The sequence below is a fragment of the Lissotriton vulgaris genome, chromosome 7, assembly GCF_964263255.1.
Source record: "Lissotriton vulgaris chromosome 7, aLisVul1.2, whole genome shotgun sequence".
Lineage (NCBI taxonomy): Eukaryota > Metazoa > Chordata > Amphibia > Caudata > Salamandridae > Lissotriton > Lissotriton vulgaris.
Genome location: NC_141695.1, coordinates 346,765,854 through 346,787,707, shown reverse-complemented (window position 1 = coordinate 346,787,707; position 21,854 = coordinate 346,765,854). Strand labels below are relative to the sequence as shown.

The 21,854-nt window shown below is 43.0% G+C and overlaps 1 protein-coding gene across 2 annotated transcripts in view; it reads right to left on the bottom strand.

Moving 5' to 3' along the window:
* PIH1D1 (PIH1 domain containing 1) overlaps nt 1-21,854 on the bottom strand; it is a 159,601-nt gene that overhangs the window by 42,083 nt on the left and 95,664 nt on the right. For both annotated transcript variants that reach the window (XM_086930228.1, XM_086930229.1), the window contains exons 8-9: nt 15,577-15,624; nt 12,900-12,990 (exon numbers count right to left, since the gene is read on the bottom strand). In XM_086930228.1, coding sequence (XP_086786354.1) covers nt 12,900-12,990; nt 15,577-15,624 — 139 coding nt within the window. The remainder of the gene's footprint in view (nt 1-12,899; nt 12,991-15,576; nt 15,625-21,854) is intronic.

Here is a 21,854-nt window from a genome sequence, read left to right as displayed (position 1 = left end):
ACGGATGTCCTGTATTTGTGTGCTAGCTCTATTAAGAGTCTTGCCACGGGTTGGAACTGAGTTTATGAATGGTCGGGACAACCTATCTTTACTTGTGATGTCCTCTAGGTGTCCAACTCTGGAAGCTAATCGAGCAAAAGTGCAATGGCGATCTGTCAGGTCGATCGTAGTAAATCGTCTCGTGGAAAAAAATGTCCAGAGAGCCCTCGCCTCCACCATAATCCGTATTTCGATGATGTGAAATGAGTGACTTCTAGGTATCTAGATGAGCTCAGGTTGTGGGTGGGTGTTTATGACAGGCACAATTGAGCGATCTGGAGAGGAGGCTGAAGGTTGTGCAAGATTCTCAATGTGCCATCAGTGGGACATATGGATGTTCAGATGACAAGCACATCCAATTCTTGGCTTCTCTGAAGAGCGCACAGAGTGATGGTCACATATGTGCCCAGGGATGTTGCTTCAGGAAATTAGAGGTGTTTGAGAAGGGAGCGCCTCGGTTAGGACACCCCTGTAATAATTAATCAGTTTGTTTTGCCCTTGAGTTGTCAATCAGATCAGCTGTCAGCGGCAACAGTGACATCAAGTCACTGACGATACAGGCTGGGTAGATATGAGCCAGCCAACATATTAACAGGAAGAGTCGAGCCAGAAACGAGCCAATGTTCTGGACTGGCTCAAAACGACCCATGCAAGAGTCGAGACATGAAAATATTTTGGAACGTAAGTGGTGCGACAATCAGAATACAAAATATGATAAATGCACTTTAAAAAAAATGATTTCCATAACATGCAGATTTGTTTCCCCTTAGTACTTCAGATTATTCCATAGCATCGAGACGCATTTATTTAAAGTGAAAGTTATAAAACAAACTCCGAAATAAATATCCATGACGTCCCCCACCCTGACGACACTGCAACTACCGGATTTGAGAGGCAAGTCAGTTGTCATGTGTACCACCGTATGAGACAGATTCCCTTCATAGATGGAGAAATATTAGAGTCTTTTAAACATAAGAGGTTTTTTATACACCACACTTCTTGAACTCATCCACTTGATGGCACTATCATTTGTGAAGAATGAAGAAAAAGAGGTTCAGTGACATCAAATATTTGCCTAGGATAACACGATTTGCTCAAGCCAGGAAGTCGAAATTTATCCCATATTTTCACATTGTGCAATTCAGTTACTAGATGGGGCGCTATTTCTTTCACTCATTTTACATCAAAGCAGGCAGACGCCACATGAAAGCTTAGCTAGTTTTGGGCTCAGTGGTCCATGCGGAAACTGGAGTAAACCAGAGCCAGGCACCTGCCTTGAGATTTCAATAGCTTGCCCACCTCTAAGACTGGGCCTGGGATTGCAGAGTGATCTAAAAAGATGTGTGTGATGCGCAGGCAGGGTGAACCTGACTTTTCCCCGCCCCACACTCACTTCACATCAGTACCACCAGCAAGGCTTGAAGTAAGTTGGATCCTGGCAGGTAAAACAATACGGTAGTAATTCAACATTTTGAAAGGGGTCCCTATCAGGTCTTAAATTCATGTCCTTTACAAGCAAAAACAATGCTTAAATTCCCAACAATGACTGTGGAAAACCTTGAGGTTGTCTGTAACAGTGATGCAGTGCCTGTTTACATTCCATTTTAACATTAACTTGCATTCCCTCATTCCCTAAAAGTATCTGTTTTTTCCATATGCTGTGTTTCTGTAGTTTTATCATGCAACATACAGCTCTTTTATTTGAACCAAGTTGCTTCCATTTGTGGGTGAGTGTTCATGACTGAACACGCGTGAGAGCTCTGGAGATAAGTCTCAAGCCTGTGTAGACTTCCCGCAGCGCCTGTTACTATAACATAAAGGTATTCATACTTCATGCAATCTGAGCTACTAAAAGGCCTGCTCTCACTGCCCATCCTAAGCCTGGTCTGCTAATGTTAGGTATGGGCTTCTGCTAGTCTGCTTTCCTAGGCCTCCGTGCTCTACACTGCTCTGAGGCGATATTCGACAAACGTGGACAACCTAATCCAGACTATCCCACAGTGATCCCACACTGGATAGCATTACTTTTCCAAATACTGGTAAACGAACAACCCTAACCTTAAAACGTACCATCTTCCTGTGGGATTAGCCCACCTTATCCTTTTTAGTTGGGTACACCTCCTTGTTGGTTGTGAAATCTTAGCCTTACACGCCCCTAACATTGTAGTGTAGTTCCTATTTTCCCAATAGGCTCTGCGCATTGGAATAACATAAACGATAGTTTAGACGTAGGACGGAGGTCGACTAGGTCTCTATTGAATATGTTAGACTTAATTTAGATTTGCCAGCTAGCTCAGAGGCCACTAGAAACTTTCTCGAATGAACAGGGAGGAGTGAACTTCCCTGTTTAGACAAGAAGGGATTCAGCTTCTGACAACCGCATAAACATGACAACTTTGCTCCCCCAGAATAAGGAGTATATCTCCAGAGTTGTGTGAAAACAATAGATAGCTATTTCACTTAGTCAATTGTGCATACTTAGTTTCACCAGAGTGCAGAGAAATAGAGAGACGGGCGTTTTCAATAAAAGGTGTTATTTATTGAGCAGTCTTCTTTCTCATGCAAGAGAAATGAATTGCCACAATTGCAATACTTGTTATAAAGTAAAGAGCGTACAGTAAAAGGAGTATTATGAAATAATACTGTAAAAGCATTGATATGGTTTCTGAGATATATGATACTTAAAAGATATAAAATATATATAGTTACATACAATGATAATAGTTTGACTAAACATACTCAACTGGTGCTTCTAAATACGCCTACCCCGGTGTACCTAACCTAAGCCTAGTACGTGGGAGGGAGTAAATGAGCTGCAGTTTAAGTTAAGTTAGTTTTAGCCAAGAATCTGACTCAAGAATTCTCTAAGGGTCTAATCAGCTCCGTACCTTGGTTTTAGAATGGAGGAGGTCTTGTATCTTGCTCTCAGGATTCGATCTCCCAGTAACCCGCAAGGGTGACTGGAAACACTGGAGCTGGATTTTCTCGGCAGGAGAAAAAGACAGCGTCTTTCTCACTGCATCACATGGGAGGGACGGCTTCCTTCGGCACTCGCATCAGCTGGGCTTCGGATAAGTAGATATGCGCTCTGCTCCACACCACCGTGTGTTGCTTAAGGCAAACGCTGGTATATTTATACCTGTAAGGTGCCGTGTTTGTCATAAGGTTGGACATAAGACGTCAATAAAAGATGTCACTAAGAACTGGCCGTTCTTTCAGTGCTCGCAGGAGTTCTAGGACAAATCAAAACAAAAGCATGGGGAATTCCCAGGTTGCTGGAGGTTTGGTTTGTTGAAAGAACTCGTTGTGCTCTCTAGGAGTCTAAGGAAGTAGCCTTGCCGTATTTGGTTTGCATTGGCTATTACTAAATATGGATTTGATTCTTATGCCTTTATAAGGGTATGATTTGTTATAACCACATAAGGGCATAAATCGGGAATATTTAATTAGGGTCCTAGATAAGATCACAACAACAGGATTGACAAAGATTGCCATAAAAATCAATCCGTACTTCACAGAAACCCTTTAAATGTAACAATTTTTATTTGGGGCAAAATTCCTTAAAAAGGTCTTGACTTGCTGCAAATCATAATCATTTTTATACTTTCTCCCTCACTCGGTTTTGGTATTAGTAGTTAAATCTCTTCTGTCCAAGGGGGCATACTAAAATTCTTACCAAGCATCAACTGCGTAGTCCTTAGTGGATAGAGGACATCTATTAAGACAATACACTATCACAGTGCCTGTACAAGGAAAATACTAGATGGTCATATTCGCATCATGTAATCTCATAGAAAGCCTAGCAACTGGAGAAGCTTGCGCTAATTCTTCTTTGGTCAGTAATAGAGTAAGTGGCTACTTGGAATTTAGTTCTTCATGCAAGGTGGTAAAGTACTCAATCGGCCACACAAACCCAATGCATCCCTCTAGATGATGATGTATTATTCCTTGGTTGGCGTGAAGAAGTTCCACAATCTCCACTCCCAATCTGACTTGGCAAAGCCCCCAATCCCTCGCTACTGGTGTCTGTAGAGATAACACACTTAGCCTTGGGAATTACACCTATGTAAAAGTTTTGCTCCACAGATATTCCTCTTAATCAAATTAAAATCTTCATTACATTACACTTATTCGTCAATAGCTCTTTCAGTGTGTGATGTTTTTCTACACAACATGCAACAAATTTGGAATACAAATCTGCAAGACTCTGAAAGGATCTCCACCCATTATTTAAACATGGTACAGGTGCCTCACTAATCGCATCCTGCAACTGTTTCTTGAGTTTGATGTCCTCTTTTGACTGATCTCATACTCTAAATACCTTACAGAACGTACAGCAAATTTGTTCTTGCACTGCTCTGCAGTTAAACCTTTATGTTCGCTCTGCAGTTAAACCTTTATGTTCCAAAATCCTGAACAAATATTTTAACATTTTGTTGTGATACCAGTCTTTTCCCATTACCAAATATCATTAGAAAAAAAAATATTCTTCACATTCCTAAACAATTCAAACATTAGACTTTGGAAAACAGTAGATGCCAATACAAGCCTGAAAGGCATTTTTTTACAATCAAACATACTGCTGGCGTAATAAATATGGCTAAACTTCTGATACAAAGGTACGTGATAGTATACTAAAAATAGATTTATTAGTGAAAAATATGCTCCGATACTTAGCTGCCGTAAGCAAGTCACTGATCTTAAGGAGGAGAAATTTGTCAACTTGAATGAAAGTATTTACATTTCTTTAGTTAAGCGTATTTTGTAATCTGTACTTCTCGCTAAAAATAAAATATTTCATCATTTGTATATAGTTTGTGGTTCAAATCATTGAAATTGCTTAGGCCACAGTCTTTTGAGTAATTACTCAGTGGGGGTCCACATATTGCAATAATTAATCAGTGGGGCCGCTGGATTCCACTTATGATCAAGTAGGGGTTCAAATAATTTAAAAGGTTAAGAACCACTGTTGTAGCACACTTATTCAAGCATATTTTATGCTATAAAGTGGACAAATATTTAACTTTGAGCTGTGTATTTACTTCAGGGCCAGCTCCTAGATGTGCAACCGTGATCCAATTTGCTACCATTATAGCTTCAGCATCAAAAGTGGACCTCCAAAGTTGTCTAGCATAAAGGAGGCACAGCAAAAGCTGCATTGAGTTAACTGGAGTTACACCACCGCTCAGTGTCAAATTTGCAGTTCTTGTAGCGTTGCAAGCCCACTAAGTAAATAAGCAACTGGAAGTGGTTGGAATTTGAAACAACCTTTCTTCCAGAGGTAGCTATCCGGTAGAGCTCCTGTCAGCTGAAGGGTAGGGCTCTAACTGCACCAGATCTCTCTCAGGATTCTGATGGTCTTGTCAAGGTCACAGATACCCTCATGAACAAAATCCCCTTGTGCTGATTGACACTACAGATGGGGAGCCATGAAGGTTAGCAGAATTGCCCCCTTTGAGGAAATGTCAGAACTGCCCTGGTGGTGATGTCCTGTAACAGCTGCAGTCGATTGAACATGTACTTAGGTAAATAAAGAAGATTTAGAATTTTGTGATTTAGATTATCTGATTAACAATCTGCTTAAGAAGAACAGGTGAAACGGAAATATACATCACAAGGAACGCAAGATCAGGAAACACAATGAAGTTCCTATGGATTGCTGAAGCTTAAATGACAAATAAGCATTGAAAGGGAATGCACAGATTTCTAGCATGGTCAACAGAAGCAGGCATGTTAATAATAAAAGTAGGGCACCACAAGTTGTTTGTTTACAGGGTGCAGTTCTGAAAAATCACTACTTCAGATTTTCACAGTTCAATTTCATCCAATGACACACTTTTTTCATATATACTCATGAAAGGGTCAGACCAAATGATCGAATAAGGACAGCTAGATGTTAAAAAGGGTGGAGCTGACCCCTGAGACACAACAACTGATAATTCTTGGCAACTAATGGGCATCCATGGAATGATTCTGACTCCAGGTAAACTGCTGCCCATTGCATGGTGTAGTAATTCTTGCCATTTTGCTGGCCTTCATCCAGAGAAATTAACCCATAAAAGAGGTTTCGAGGTTCCTGGTGTTCTGTTCTCCAATGTTTTTTTCTAGATCAGAATAACTGTCATGAGAATATATACACACATTTTAGGAGGAAAGAGAGAAGATTGGTGTGATCGCAGTTTTCTATCTGTATGCAGCTACAGCTTGTTAGAATCATTGGACAAGTATAGCAGTAGAAATATTCCTTGGAATCGATAAATTAATATTGGGAACTCATAACATATTTAACCGTACATACATCCAAAAGCCCTAAGGAAGCAAACTTTTTTGCAAACCACGTGTTGGCCTGGCTGTATTCATGTTTTATTAATGAAGATGTAGTATCAAGCTTGATGTTTGAAAAGATTTAAGAAGATTTTCTGTGAATATGTCAATCACAGAACCAAGAACAAGAATACAAAGATGTCTTATTGACAAATCGCAGTTGTAACTCATTTCTTAGCACATAATCTAAAATAAATATATATCAAAACGCTGCTGATGAAGAGATTCTTTCTCGAAACGCGTACAGCGTATGAAGTTGTTATTGAAGCATGCTCATTGTGGTGACTCTGCTGGCAAGCTGTTCATTAAACCTACGAGCTTATTTTAAAGTTTCCAGAAGCCTCTCTTCACTTGGGTTCCTGTTCTTGTGGATGTAATTCGGCTGTCCCGGCTGAGAGGAGAGGCTCACCTGCTGGTGCGGGGCCCACGTCAGCGCTATACTTTTGCTGCAGATGTCGGGAGGAAACAGGACTGGTAACATTGCAGGGTGATGCCAGGTTCCAGCTCAAATGGCAGCTGAGAAGCGGGGCAGGTCCCCACTTTGACTGTGTTCTTACCACTGGGAATTATGAATGTTTTATTGGACAATGACAGCGCACCCACTGGGGATTGAAGGGTACGCACTACATCATCCAGAGGGCCACGGGGGTGGCCACACCCATCAGGGCAGGTGATGTTCATTTAAGGGTGCGACCAATGCAGCGCTCTCATTTGTGCCACAAACAAACGCTGCTGATGAAGAGATTCTTTCTCGAAACGCGTACAGCGTATGAAGTTGTTATTGAAGCATGCTCATTGTGGTGACTCTGCTGGCAAGCTGTTCATTAAACCTACGAGCTTATTTTAAAGTTTCCAGAAGCCTCTCTTCACTTGGGTTCCTGTTCTTGTGGATGTAATTCGGCTGTCCCGGCCGAGAGGAGAGGCTCACCTGCTGGTGCGGGGCCCGCGTCAGCGCTATACTTTTGCTGCAGATGTCGGGAGGAAACAGGACTGGTAACATTGCAGGGTGATGCCAGGTTCCAGCTCAAATGGCAGCTGAGAAGCGGGGCAGGTCCCCACTTTGACTGTGTTCTTACCACTGGGAATTATGAATGTTTTATTGGACAATGACAGCGCACCCACTGGGGATTGAAGGGTACGCACTACATCATCCAGAGGGCCACGGGGGTGGCCACACCCATCAGGGCAGGTGATGTTCATTTAAGGGTGCGACCAATGCAGCGCTCTCATTTGTGCCACGAACAAACGCTGCTGATGAAGAGATTCTTTCTCGAAACGCGTACAGCGTATGAAGTTGTTATTGAAGCATGCTCATTGTGGTGACTCTGCTGGCAAGCTGTTCATTAAACCTACGAGCTTATTTTAAAGTTTTCAGAAGCCTCTCTTCACTTGGGTTCCTGTTCTTGTGGATATATATATATCTCTCTCTCTCTCTCTCTTTCTCTCTCTCAAGGCTCACTGATCCGTCTGCTCTCCTTCACTCGCGGCCGGGTGCTTTACATGGCGGGAGACGGTACCACGCCAGTCACAAAGACAAAGCACACAGCACTCGTGGGGGACTGTTCCAATAAGGTTTATTCAACAAACACTCTTACAGTAAGACGCTTCTCAGCCACCGTCTTTCTCAATTAGACTCGTCGGCTGGGCAGTCGCCCTATATTCGATGCTCCAAACTACCAGCTCCCCCGCATTGAGTCAGCACATGACCACAAACATAAGGTGGTAAGTCTTTAATCCGGGTATGGAAAGACTTCTGTTCCCCGCTCACATATGACAGCCAATTCCTCCGCCTGACGCGTTTCGCTTTCTTCTTCAGAGAGTTTTCAGAATTTAATGCGTGCGTCCGGTTACAGCCCCCATTAATGCTATAATTACCCCCTCAATTGGCCAGTCTATTTACTGCTGCATTATGGGAACTGTGGTCCTGGTATTTATTTATTTGCATGAGTCACGCACTGCCTCAAAACAGGAGGGACACGCGGCCAGGAATATTCCATGCCGAAATGTGGACCACAAACAAGGGATTGAGGAGAGACACTGCTCGTCGCGGCCCATCTGCGGGCTTGAAAGGAAGACAGAAATTAGTGCTCCCATATATATATACACACACATATATATATATATATATATATATATATATATATATATATATATATATATATATATATATATACACACACAATTAAGATACTTGTGATTCTTGGAAATTTGAAATAGAGATACCTCTCAAAATTAGCCCCACATTAGTGTAGAGTTGTGTGTTATGGGGGGAGAGGACTCCTGTTCATCCGCTCACTCCTCGTGTTGTGTAGTACAAGTTTAGGAACACGCCACCAAAATAAGGGTCAGAAATGAGAAAATTGGCCTTTATTACAAATACTACCACTCTCCCAACAGATTTTGGAAGTCATCAAAGATAGTTTCCACCATTTAAGACCATCAAGATTTTTTTTCTTTTATTGTGAGCTTTAAATAGAATGCCAAAATGTTACTGGTGCTCGTTATCTTCAGATTGGATTATACAAACGAGACGTATGCAGATGCCCAGATTATCATCTTTGGAAGCTTAAGCAAACACAGAGTACAACAGCCTGGATGTTTGTTGCAGAGACATGCACAGACAATGTGATGTCTTCAGCATAGTAAGAAAAATTGTGAAAAAATCTCAAGAGCAATTAGGAGACAACATCAGTTCAAGCTCCAACCACCTCCCACGAATATTTCAGATGACATCCCATATTTAACATTCCAACTCCACATTCTAGTATCAAGCGTATCGCAGTGCTACTAGGCCATAACTGGCTTCCAGTGACAGAGGATTCATAGATCCCCTGGCCCCAGCAAAACCCACCATACAACGAAGGTAACCACCTATTCCAGAGCACAGCTTCTGAGTATAGGAAACACAGTAAATTACAAGAGCTGCACTCATTTTGAATTGGATTCTTTTTGTAACCTACTTTCTAACGTCTGTCCGAACTGGGCATTTAAGATTACGTCACCTTACTCACAACAAGTATCCCTCTTGGTCTCTGGAAACGTACTTATAAATGCACGCTCTCTTATAAAACATAGGGAAGACGTGGCGGAACTCATAGCCAACCAAAATATAGACGTTATGTTTATAACTGAGACCTGGGCAGATCTAGCATCTGGCCCAGATTTCAGTATAGCCACCCCGGATGGCTATCATGTGATTAGACTAGACAGATCATCTGGCAAAAGGGGGAGCGGTCTAGCTATTATACACCGAGCCAATTTAGCTATAAAAACTGAACCACTAGACTACGACTTTGCGGAAGCTTTAGGTTTCACTATTACTCTCTCTCCTATACAAACCTTTAAGGGAACTCTGTTGTATCGACCACCTATTTCACGAATACCCTTGCTGAAATCCCTTAATTTCCTATTAGAACCAGTAGCTGCCAACTTGGATTATACAATATTGGGAGATTTTAATTTTCATTTAGAAAACCTTGCAGATAAAGACTCGTCCATTCTTATCTCGGACTTCTCGGCCGCTGGCTTAGAACAGCGGGTCTCCTCAGCCACTCATCAAGCAGGTCACACCCTGGACGGTTTATTCACTAATAATTCTTATATGACTTACCCTACAGTGGTCCCGCTTATATTGACGGATCACTCGGCAGTTAAATTTACTATTTTAGTCAGGAATCATAAAAATTCATCTCCTATCATTCGCCCCCAGATTAAATGTCGCGACTGGAAAAACATTGATCTCACCATTTTATATAATATCCTGGAATCTACGAGACCAGAAGACATATCTGACCCACATGAAGCATCTAATAATTATGGACATTGGCTGAACAATGCCTTTAACCGCTTAGCACCTAATAAAAAAATGCAGCCAAACCGCACTAAACCCTCCGCGTCGTGGTTCTCGGAACCACTAAGGCTCGAGAGACAACGATTCCGAAATTTGGAGAGGCGCTGGCGTAGGAATTACGATAATAATGACAGAGATACACACAAGAAAGCCTTGTCGAGCTACAAAAAACTCATAATTGCAGAAAAATGTAATTTTTATAGCACACAAATATAATTAGCTCAAAATTCGAGCAAACAGCTATATCAGGTGGTTAAAAAATTAGCCAATCCACCGGCTCCTGCCACCACAGAGCCATCTCAAATTTTTTGCAATAAGGTAGCGGAATTTTTCAAGGCAAAGGTCAAAGACATTTTTAACAACTTTACTAAAAGAACTATCACTGATTCAGCCCGTTTGGAGATCCCTTTCATGTCACCAAAGCCAACCTTTGAGGTCTTCTCCCCACTATCCCAGCTGTCTATGAAAGAGCTTATGAATACTGTTAAGTCAGGATCACCTTTGGATCCATGTCCTCCACTCATTCTTAAACCAGTATCCAATCTGATAGCCCCGGTGCTCACTAACATCTGCAATGCCATGTTTCGGACAGGTGACTACCCCTCAATCTGGAAAAAGGCCACTGTAAAACCTCTTTTAAAAAAATCAATCTTTAAAAAGGCCATTAGTGTTTACAAATCTAGTCGAACATTACGTCCATCTGAAGCCCAACAGCTCCAAATTCCACGCACAAAAAAAGCGACATGGGGAGACAAACGCTTTGTGGTTGCTGCTTCTAAACTGTGGAACCTGCTCCCTCCCTATATCAAACTTAGCCCATCACTACTAACATTCCGAAAGCACCTTAAAACCAGGCTTTTTAATCAGCAAACTTTCAATAGGAACCCCCTGCAATCTGTGAACTCCAGCGCCGAGACACCGGAAGGTATTTGTGCGCTATAGAAATTTTATAAATAAAATAAATAAAATAAATAAATAAAATAAATATAGAAATTTTATAAATAAATAAATTGTAGTGCGTAATTCATAAAGGGTTGTACTTACAAGGACCTATTTTCTCAATGAACAATTGATCAATCTACGATTTGTAGAGAGCATGCATTAATTGTGAATGTCTCAAGGTGCTGGAGTTGCTAGCTGCTATGAGGTGATCTTGTTCATTCGGACAGCCAGGTCTTGATGTCTTTCCTGAATTGCTGGAGCGATGAGGCAGTCCTGTGGTAGGTGGGGAAGGTTGTTCCAAGCTTTGGCCACCAGGTGTGAGAAGGAGGACCCTCAGCTGTTGCCTAGGCGGATTTGGGGAGTATCTGTTAGGAATAGGGAGGGGGTTCGTAGGTGTCTGGTAGGTTGGTGGAAGGTCATGCGTTTGCTGATGTATTCAGGTCCTTTGTTGAGCAGGACTTTGTATGTGTGGGTCAACATCTTCAACTGGCATCCTTGTTGGAGCATGCATACGGTGTGGAAGCAGGTGGAGGAGACTGTATTTACCTAATTTTTCATGCATAGCTTACTATATTGTAAATCACTTTTAATAATTGTGATTTGGAAATGATTCTCTTGTGAAAACTTATTTAAACGTTCTTTAAAAAAATTAAATGCTTAACTTGAGGCACCTAACATAGCTAATGCATTGTCAAAGTGATCCAGGTATTTTCCAGAGCAATTTAATCGCTTTTGGTGCTAAATGACTTAATCTGTATAAAAATCTGAGGAAATTAGAGAATCTGCCCTATATTTAATAGACACCAACTCCCTAATGGATGGTCATGACTTAAAAAATACCTTTCATTTCTGCACTTGTCAGCTCTTTTCTAATTTCCAGTCTCAGCATTGTAAATGCTTACTTCAATTACCCTCTCACACAGTCTAGTACTTTTCATCACACCGGCTTCCATAGGATACCAGATACTCCAACACCTCACTTGGTCCTCTGCACTCCAGACATTCCCATCACTAAAACTCTCTAGTATGGTTAGCCCTGCCAAGCACTCTCACTTAATTAGGTTTCGAGTTCTCAGGTACGCTCTTCCATTGTTGCCTCTCTGCACCAAGGTATTCTCGTCCACTCAGTATCTTTCGCTTGAGGGTAGGACCTACTGTTTTGTACTATCCGGCACTCACCCACCATGTGCTGAATGTCCTCCACTGATAGGATATCCCTTATGCATCCTCTCCTCCACACTAAGTCTAACTGCCAAGTTCCCCTTTACCATACTGACATCTAATTTTCTAGGTAATTCCTCTTCACACAGTGGCTCTCCCACCTACGCTGCACATTACTTGCTTGCACCGCCCTGGCTCTTCGTGCTATCAGTTCCTCACCTACACTTTCATGTTAACAGGCATTGCGTCACACAAAAGTAACTGCCACACTACCAGGGAAACGCTGGTAGCCTTTGCTCACCAATGCTACTAAATGTTTATTCACCACACCATGGCTTTGCCACGTCTCCAGATAGTTCATCAACTCACTCGAGACACTCTTGTAGTATAGCCCTGCTGTCACAAAGTCATATGTTTCATTATGATGCTATTTGGTTACTTTCTTAAGCTTTCCAGACTCTGCAGGCTAAAAAGTTGGAACCTTCCAGACTGTTTACCCTGACATTAGTATAAGCTGGTGAACATTTGCTTGAAAATAAAACCGCCTCTGATATAACCAGTTTTAAGACATGGTTGAACTCACTGCTTTTGGAAGGCAAATCTCTGCTACCAGGTAGTGGGGGTGCCCTTCGTCAGGCTCTGCTGTGATGGTGATCTCAGGGACTGCTGGAGAGCTGCAAATACAGAGGAATAATATTTAGCAAGTAATATTTAAGCAGTAATTCACTTCTCAGAACCACAAAAAGCAAACCTGTAATGCACCTAACGTAACCAATTCTTTTGCTTTGTACTGTTTTCCAATGATCAACTTTCTCTGTTGATCTTATTTTCATAACGATATCTGGGGACCACAGGTTACTTACATTCATGGCTTGGCGGATGCTGGTTCAGATCATAACACTCCCAAGAGCAGTCCCGCACACACACCTTTGCGCTTGACCAATACCCACACTAATGAGCCTGCTCCTCTATAGATTGTGACTGGTACCTCTGTATGCCTCATTCTTATCTCTGCTGACTGATGTGGGAATTGATGTTGTTGTCTACTGCTGGTAACTTTTATACCTGTATGTGTAGCAATGTGCAACTACACTCTGACGATGCACCCGATGAACTGTTTGTATTAATGTGTTCATAATTAAAATATTCAATAAAAAGAACTTGAATCTTATTTTTATAATTGGTAGACATAATATTTCATTAAGAATGCACAACTAGCAACCACACTATCAACACTTTTTCAAAACAAATAACAACTTAAAACGTCTTGGGCCAAAACTGCTCTCAAGTCACAATAGTTTCCGCCAAAAATATTTGTTAAAAAAAAAAGTAACACTTTTTGTGCTAGATGGGGAAGTGATAGCTCAAGAAGAAGCCCAGTAACACAATACTCTGCTGAATAAAGAGAAATCTTTGAAAATCAGATGCAGGTGACATGCTGGTTATGAAAGGCATCCATATTGATAATGCAGTTGCAGAAGCAAAGAAACTAATAACACTGATTGTGTAATGTGCAGGAAACAACTAGTAGCAATGCCTTTCTCAAATGACTAAGATATCACATACTTGCATAGCAGCACACTGCAACTCTTTTACCTTGAAAAACACAATTAAAACCTCTATTCCACAATCTATGGAGAAAATACAAATTGTGTAAGGAAACGGAGCCCCATAATGTTCTCACCCTGTCCCTGTATATCCAATATTTTCCAGGTAGATATGCAACTTTTTCTTAGTACATTTTGATATTTCTCACTATTCACATTCTTTGTAGTTGCAGTAGCCATTCCATGTCTAAGGTCCTGAAGAAAGCCGGGGTAACTCCCCAATTGGCTGAAACATGTCGACCGTCCCGCACAGCACCAGAGGGTAGTCTTACTACTTGGCGTGTTTTTAATCTTTGACACATAGACTTCTATCCGAACCTTTGTCTGAGTAGTCATTTTTATTCATCACTACCACTCGAGCACTGCACTTTATCAATACCACTCTATGATGAGCTTCATGGCTAGAGTACTGACATTCATTCCCGCACCGGCACTACATAGTCGGATGTGGTGATGAATGACCAGCAAGCCCCCACATGACGTAAACTCCAACAGAAGGTTAGGCTGATGGGATTGGTTCTAGCTTATGTTTCTCAACGGCATTCGCTCACACATGCATCCAACTGTTTCACAGTTACTAGTATAATTACACACCATCCCTAGACCTGGTCTGCTTTGTTGTGTGTTTTGCATTATCCAATATTTTAGACAGGTTAAAGCATTTACATTTTGAATAAAGACAACTAATCTTGGGTAAAAGCACTTTTTACTGAACCCATGCTTGTACTAGGGTGGCACCAAGCAGCTTCTTCAGCTGAGGCAAGCTTGTACTAGGATAACAACTTAGGGCTCCTTGAAATTGTTTTGTGTTTATAAGAAGGAGGTGACTAAGGGATCCTTTTAATGAGGTCATGCAGGTATGAGGGTAAAGATTGTGCTCACACAAAGGTAGCAACTGAGGGCTTCTTCAACTAAGACCATGTTTTTTTAAAGGGCAAGATCTGCGGGCTCCAAATGAGGCTTGGCTTTTATATCAGTAGTGCATGAGGGTTCCTTCATCTTAGGTAGTGCTTCTACAAGGACAGTGATAATTGCTCTTTTAACTGATGGCTTGCTTGTAGAAGCGCTGCCTGAGCAATAGAAGGATGGGGTTAAGCGCCACATTTGCAAGAAGTAAAAATATCCGCCTACTTTGTAGGAGGTTCTACTATTCAACGCAGTGCTTTGTAGCGACCCAGAAGGCGAGGAGCAGCAGGTTATTAAACTCCAAAAAGATGCATACAATTATCAGTAGAACCCACCATATCTTATATACGTTTTGCTGGTAGCGTCCATGGAATGTAAGGTGTAACACTCTTTGCTGGCAATTACTTTCGGGAACTTCTGAGGAAGGCAGTAGAAAGATAACTTCCTCACCCTAGCAATCTGATTGCCACCTGGGTATGAATATTTTTATGACTTTTTATATATAGCAGTAAACATGTCGTCTTGCAGCTGCTTCCAATCTACGGATGATTACAGTTGTTGGTTTCTTTTTTCTTTGAACGCACAACAGAAAATTATTATCATATAGGAAAGTGTAACTCAATCCTATTTTGAGAGGAAAAACAGTTGAAAGAAAACAAGCTAAATAGGGCTTAGCTGAGGAGGTAAATATGGTAACATTTTAGAGAATATGAAGAACAGTGGACTGAGAAACAAAAAACAACTTACGATTCAAGCTCACACACCAGAGGTCTGCTGCAGGGCTCTGGAGCTGGGCTGTAAAACAAAGAACATGAAGGTCACAAATCGCACTGTGTAGACAAGAGTAACCCACGTCCACAATAGAGACACTAGAACAAGGCTAGTGTGAATGAAGCAGGCCACTAACAGCCATATAAGAACCCAAATGGACTCAAAGGATGCCTTTACTAGTGGGCATGTGGCTTTTCTATGACAAAATGCAAGACATTCCTAGTTTGCACAGTTAATTTAAACTCCGTTGCCACAGTGAAAAATACATTCACACAAGGCTGTGCATGCTATGCACAAACACAGAGACACTTAAGGTCACTTTTTCCAGGAACAAGAATTGGCTATGCTCCAAACCATTGTGAATTGCAGCAAGAGATGACCACTTTATGTGGGAAAGTCTATGCAAAAATGTAAAGCGCTTACTAGGAAGGACTCTCGGCACTACAAAGCATAAGATACTAACAGGGGAGAAAGTTCTTGCACTAAAACAATGGATGCTAGGTCTTTTACTAAATATGAGCATGAGAGGTAAGGATTTTACTATTTTGGGGGGTGATCCAGGGTTTCAGAGCCATTAGGGAATTGATTATTTCCCCAGATCAAGATTTGCAGAATTGTGGGATATTAAGTAAGAGTTTGGTAGAAGATCAGAGCCATCGCTTGGTTTGTAGCTTCGAATTTTGGAGAATAGGAAGCCAGAGACTTGTCCACACATACATGGTCCCTTGAAAGGAATTCTCTTCTGTATTGGGAGTTAATGTAGTCTGGCAGGACTGAGCTTTGCACTAGGAGAGAATTCTTGCTGCCTGATTTTAGATAGTTTTATATGCAGGACTGAAGAATTATCAAAGTCTTAGTGAGGACCTCGCAGTAGTCAAGTCAGAAGCAGATCACCAAAGTGATCTTGACTTTTCTGCCCTCTAAAATATAAAGAGGAACAAGGGGCTTAACTTACACATGTGGTGGAGCAGACTGACACTACCAAAGTGGCTTGGGCATACATTTTAAGATGAAAGGCTATTTTACCTCCCATGCTTTTGACATTTTTATAATTTGGGGTTGCGGCGGGGAAGGCATACATGCTCTGGACAAAAACTGTGGAGGCCAAGAGGTGGGGTTACCATCAACAATGCTGACCTCAGTTTTGTAAAAGTTTATTTTAAGCTAGTTGTTATCCATCCAGTTTCTGAGTTTGCATAGCCAGTCTTTTAGTGTTGTCAGGTTGGACAGATACTAATCTGAAGTTTAACTGAGTATCTACTGCACAGGTGTAAAAGGAGACTATCAGTCCTCATCAGTACGGCGAAGGATAGACATTAACGTAGAATAAATAGGTTGGACAGATCAAACCTTCTGGGATATCTGTTGTAAATTTGAGATGTAGAAGTATATTGGCAATTATTTGCAACGTGTCTTTCAGGAAGGATGTAACCCATTCCAGAACTTTGCCAGTCAGTCTGTTGGAAAGCAAAATGTTTAACACGAATAGTATAGTCCACTGCATCAAATGTAGCTGACAGATCTAATAGCATAAACGCACTGACGAATCTGATCTGTGGCCACATACAGCTTGTCAACCACTGCAATCATAGATATTTGTGTACTTCTATTTAGTCAGAACCCTGTTTCTGCATCATGTAGAGTGAAGTTATCTTCTAAAAGTGTAGACAGTTGGGTGGTTATATCACTTAACTGGATGAAACATTTTAATGTAGACTAGGTTTTTTGATATCTTGTTTTACTGATTTCAAACACAATATTGTACATTAACATAGAAACCACCCCTCGGCAACCAACCATACACGTCCTGTCATTAAACAAAGGATTACGAATGATGTCACTATGCAGTCACCCGCTGACCTTAGTGATCCAACCACAACCCCCATATGCGTTAATTTTTGGCATGTACACGGGTTCTCCTTGCGCCGCACACCAATCCATCGTCTTCCTCCACTCAGCCACTGCAGTGGACTTCGGACACAGGCAAGTCCGAAGGCTCTTAAGGTAGAGTAGAGGGTGCAAGGTTTCAGGGTCCACAGAAGCACCCTGACCGGGCGAACTGGGTGCAGTGAAGTCGTGCAGTTGAGTAAGACAGTGAAAAGAGACACCTCGCAGTCAGAGGCTGGCACCTTCGAGCAACAATCTGGAGGTTGCTGGGCCACTGCTGAGGTAGGTCCCCGGAGTCCTGAAGCCCCTCGTCAGGTTCTGGCTCGCTGTAAAGCTGGAGTCCGTCTGGACTGGGTTTTGTAGGTTTTTGCAGCAAAGGGTCTGGTACTTCGGGTATACATGCGTTTTAGCTCCAGTGGGTCCTGGAGCCTCAACATTTGGTGCAGAGGCCGAGCTGACCATCCAGAGCAAGTGTACCTTCGGCGGGTACTCATGGACATTGTTCAGGCTAGGGCCTGGGTGACACTGGATTGGACTTTGTAGGTTTTGGTGCCTGCGCCTGCGCCCAAAATTCACCATGAGATATGCAGTTCTCTGTACATCAGTGTTTCTTACTTTGTCTTCTTCTTTTGTTGTGGAATCTAGTTTAAGGGTCTGGGGATGCCAACTAAGTCCTAAATTTAAAGGCGAGTGACAGGCAGTAGCCAATAGGCTCACTACCTGGGGTATCTACACCCTCTATTATCCCACCTCCTGTAGGGGGAAGACACAGACCAAGCCCTGATTGGTGAAGTCTCACCATCTTCAAGATGGTGGACACTGAATAATGTGCTTCACCTCGCCTCCAACACCTAGGGGTGGAGTTAGCAGAGGAGGTACACCTTCTATTCTTTCTTGGTTTTCCCGCCTGTCTTTCAGCGAAAAGGTGCAAGGAGAGGAGGGGTCCCTGCTCCTACTATCAGGAGAGGCTAGGGTCGCATTACAAAGATGGCAAGGCCTTTGAAGCTTTTGACAACGGATGGCTCTTCCTGGCCGGGTGGAGGTGTGAGCACCTCCATCCAGGGCAGGCATTGTTCTCAACCTCTGAGCGCGCAGGCGCTCACCCCAGGAGGTCAGAACTCTAACTGGTGGTGACAGGCCGGCTTAGACCAGTTGGTGACCCAACTAAGGATTGGTAGGTTTCAGGGGACCCCTCCAAGTGGTCCTCTGAGTGAAATTATTAATAAATCCGACACTGGGATCACTGCTGTTTATTAGGATGAGATGTTTGGTACCAAATCTCCCATAGTACACTAAAGGCATCAAGGAGCTAGGAAACTTGTAATGACGAGTGTCCAGGCCATTCACTCTCTATGGCTGTCTTGTTCACTTACAATATCCAAGAATCAACTTGGATATTGCAGGGGAATATCTGCCCATGCAGATATGTTCTCGCAGGGGATATAGTACACGGTGCCTTAGGACTATAAGGCCTACTCTAGTGGTGTCTTACATGAGGTACAGTTTAGAAAAAGAGCTTCTGGCATAGGGGACCTGGACGGCAGGGACCCTGTGCCCTACCATTCAAAATTACATCATTTTCCAAGCAAAAAGTGGGGGCTAACCATGTCCAAAAGATGCACTTTCCTACAGCCACCATTAGTGCAGTGGCCATTTTCTACTGTCGAGCAATGTCCCCTTTCGCCATCACTGTAGGTACTTCTCCCACCCCCTGGTATTGCCAAGGTCATCTACATTCCCCCAGTAGGGCCCTTTCTGGGGTCAGGCTGAGGGTGTACACCAGAATCTGGGACAAAGAACATACTATTCGCTTCCAATGTTCTGCAATTGGGGGACCAACCATGTTATGGGGAAAAAAACTGCATTTGGGGATAGGCAGCGAAAACAAGTATTGGAATGAATTTTCTCGCCTGCCACAGTTTCAAAGGTGTCATGTACGTGCATTGAAGATAATTGAATTGAGTAAAGCCATAACCGAGAGGACATTGCTATCTCGTGGAGGCTAAACGGGCAAACCAACAGTCAATGTCATCCATTAGACCCAACCAGGCTTTCCACTTCCTACTCAGGAGGACCATCAACTCGCGGCATTATTAATCATGAAATGATAAACCCCCTCCCACCAATGCACCCATCAGCAGTTGAGCTTCCAACGGACTGTACTTCGGGAGCATTCCAAGGTCTTCTTTATAAACAGCAGTGCCAGTCTGATTTGCAGGTACCAGTGAAATTGGGTTTTAGAAAGGGTGTACTGTGCCTGAAGGTCCTGGAATTACTTAATTTGGCCACCTTCAGAGATGTGGCTTAGGGACGTCATACCTATCGCCTGGAATCTTAGATTGTGGATACGTGGCGGAGCTGGCGGCCGTTCCACAGGTGGGTGAGCTGGGTGAGTGTGTTGTGCCAACCCATGGCCCGTGATGCCGCTCGCCAGGTCTGGAAAACTACCCTAGTCATCTCAGGAAGATGCTGGGGCACAGGGTCTCCATAAAACAATCCAGATTAAGTAAAGCCAGTTCGGTCTGACATTTAGGATCATCCCACCCTCCGCGCAGCCAGTCGTTGACCATCAGGAGCTGTGTGGTCCCATAGTAAATTTGGAGATCGGCCAGGACCACGCCACCATCACAAACGGCCATCTGGCATTTGGTCCAAGAAATGTGGGGCAGGCAATTAGCCCACAGGAAGGCACAGATTACTGATGAAAAGTCCCTGAATCACTTGTTGGGGATTAGCACAAGGAAATTTTGAAAAATGTCTAGGAAGCGAGGGAGAAACATCATCTTAATAAGGGCCACATGGCCGAGAAGGTTAAGTGGGAGGCGTACCCAGAGCTGAAGTTGTGCCCTCAGCTGGGTGAAATGAGGCAGCATGTTGACGTTCCAGGTCAGTTTACAGACAAAGCAGATGTGAATCCCCAGATGCTTGAGGCTTGGGCGTTTCACAGGTATAGACGTCACCATGTTGTCATTGCAGCATCACCACAATCCGGAACTAGTAGAGATTTATTTTAGTTGCAAGTCGGAGGCCTCGTCATAAAGCTCTAGGATGCGAAGACATCAGGCTGTCCTCCTCCGAGCTCTCTCACACACATAGCTGAGCATCGCTACACACTAATCAGGTGAGGGGTTAGATCACAAGGGCAAACAAAAGGGGGTGACAGGAGACATCCCTGACGGGTCCCTCTGCGAAAAGGGAAAGGGTTCTAAAGTGTAAATCAGCACTCAGGCTGTGGGGTGGGAATATAGGAGGCCAATGTAGTGCAGTAATAGGGGACCAAAACACATTCTGACCAACACTATCCTCATAAAGCCGCAATCCACCAAGTCAAGGGCCTTCTCGAAGTGAAGAAGCAGGACATACTGGATTCTGGTATCTTTCGTACTCGGGCCAATACGATCTGCAGGCAGCGCATAGATTGGCGAGTGCTCCGGTTAGGTATGAACTCACACTGGTCTGGGTGGATCAGGCTGGAGATCACCTGTAAGAATCTAGATGCAATGATTTTTGCAAAAATCTTCATCTTAGTGTTAATGAGGGAGATATGGTTGTAGGAGCTACACTGAGGCGAGGGTTGGCTAGGCTTTGGAATCACCAGAATAGTCGCTGCGTAAAGTTTAGCTCATACCCAGTCCCTCCAAGCGGCATCCTTGTAAAGATTAAGTAGGTGGGACGTGAGGATGTTGTGAAATATCGAGTAGTATTTTAGTCCAGACAGCCCAGTTATAGCCCCCTGGATCTCCTATTCTGTAAGGGGTTCATCAAGGACCGCACGCTCACTGGGGGAGAGTGGCACATCATGTAGGAGAGGCCGACCACGCTCAAGGGGAGCGAGGACTTTGCACATAAAATCCACGTTAGTAGTTGGCAAATGCCACCACTATGGAGATAGAGTTTATCTGGAGGACCCCAAGGGCGTCCCAAATTTCAGGTCCGATCCTAGTAGTAGCGTCTTGGTAGCCAACTAGTAAAGAAGCTTACTGGACTTGTAACCAAACTCGTACACCCGCTGGGTAGAGGCCCTCCAACATTGCCGGGCCTCATTAGGGACTAATCAGGTCCAGCAGATTCTACACGGGCTAAATGGGGCTGTTAACATATAGCCATTCAAGGGCAGAAGCCTGGGACTTCAGGCTCTTCATTATCTGTCTCTTGACATTTTCCACCTTCCCCAAGTAGCGCTTGACAATCCTATGGGTCGTGGCTGGACTAGGTTTTTTAGGGGAGTTTTCACAATGCCTTGCTTTAAATTGTCGGGAACTATGCAGAAGGTTAAAGAAAGGTTTGATATTTCCTGTCTGAGTCCTGAAATCTTGTGATGCACAATCCTGATGGGAATTGCATCCTATGGAGAACCTCATGTGTAT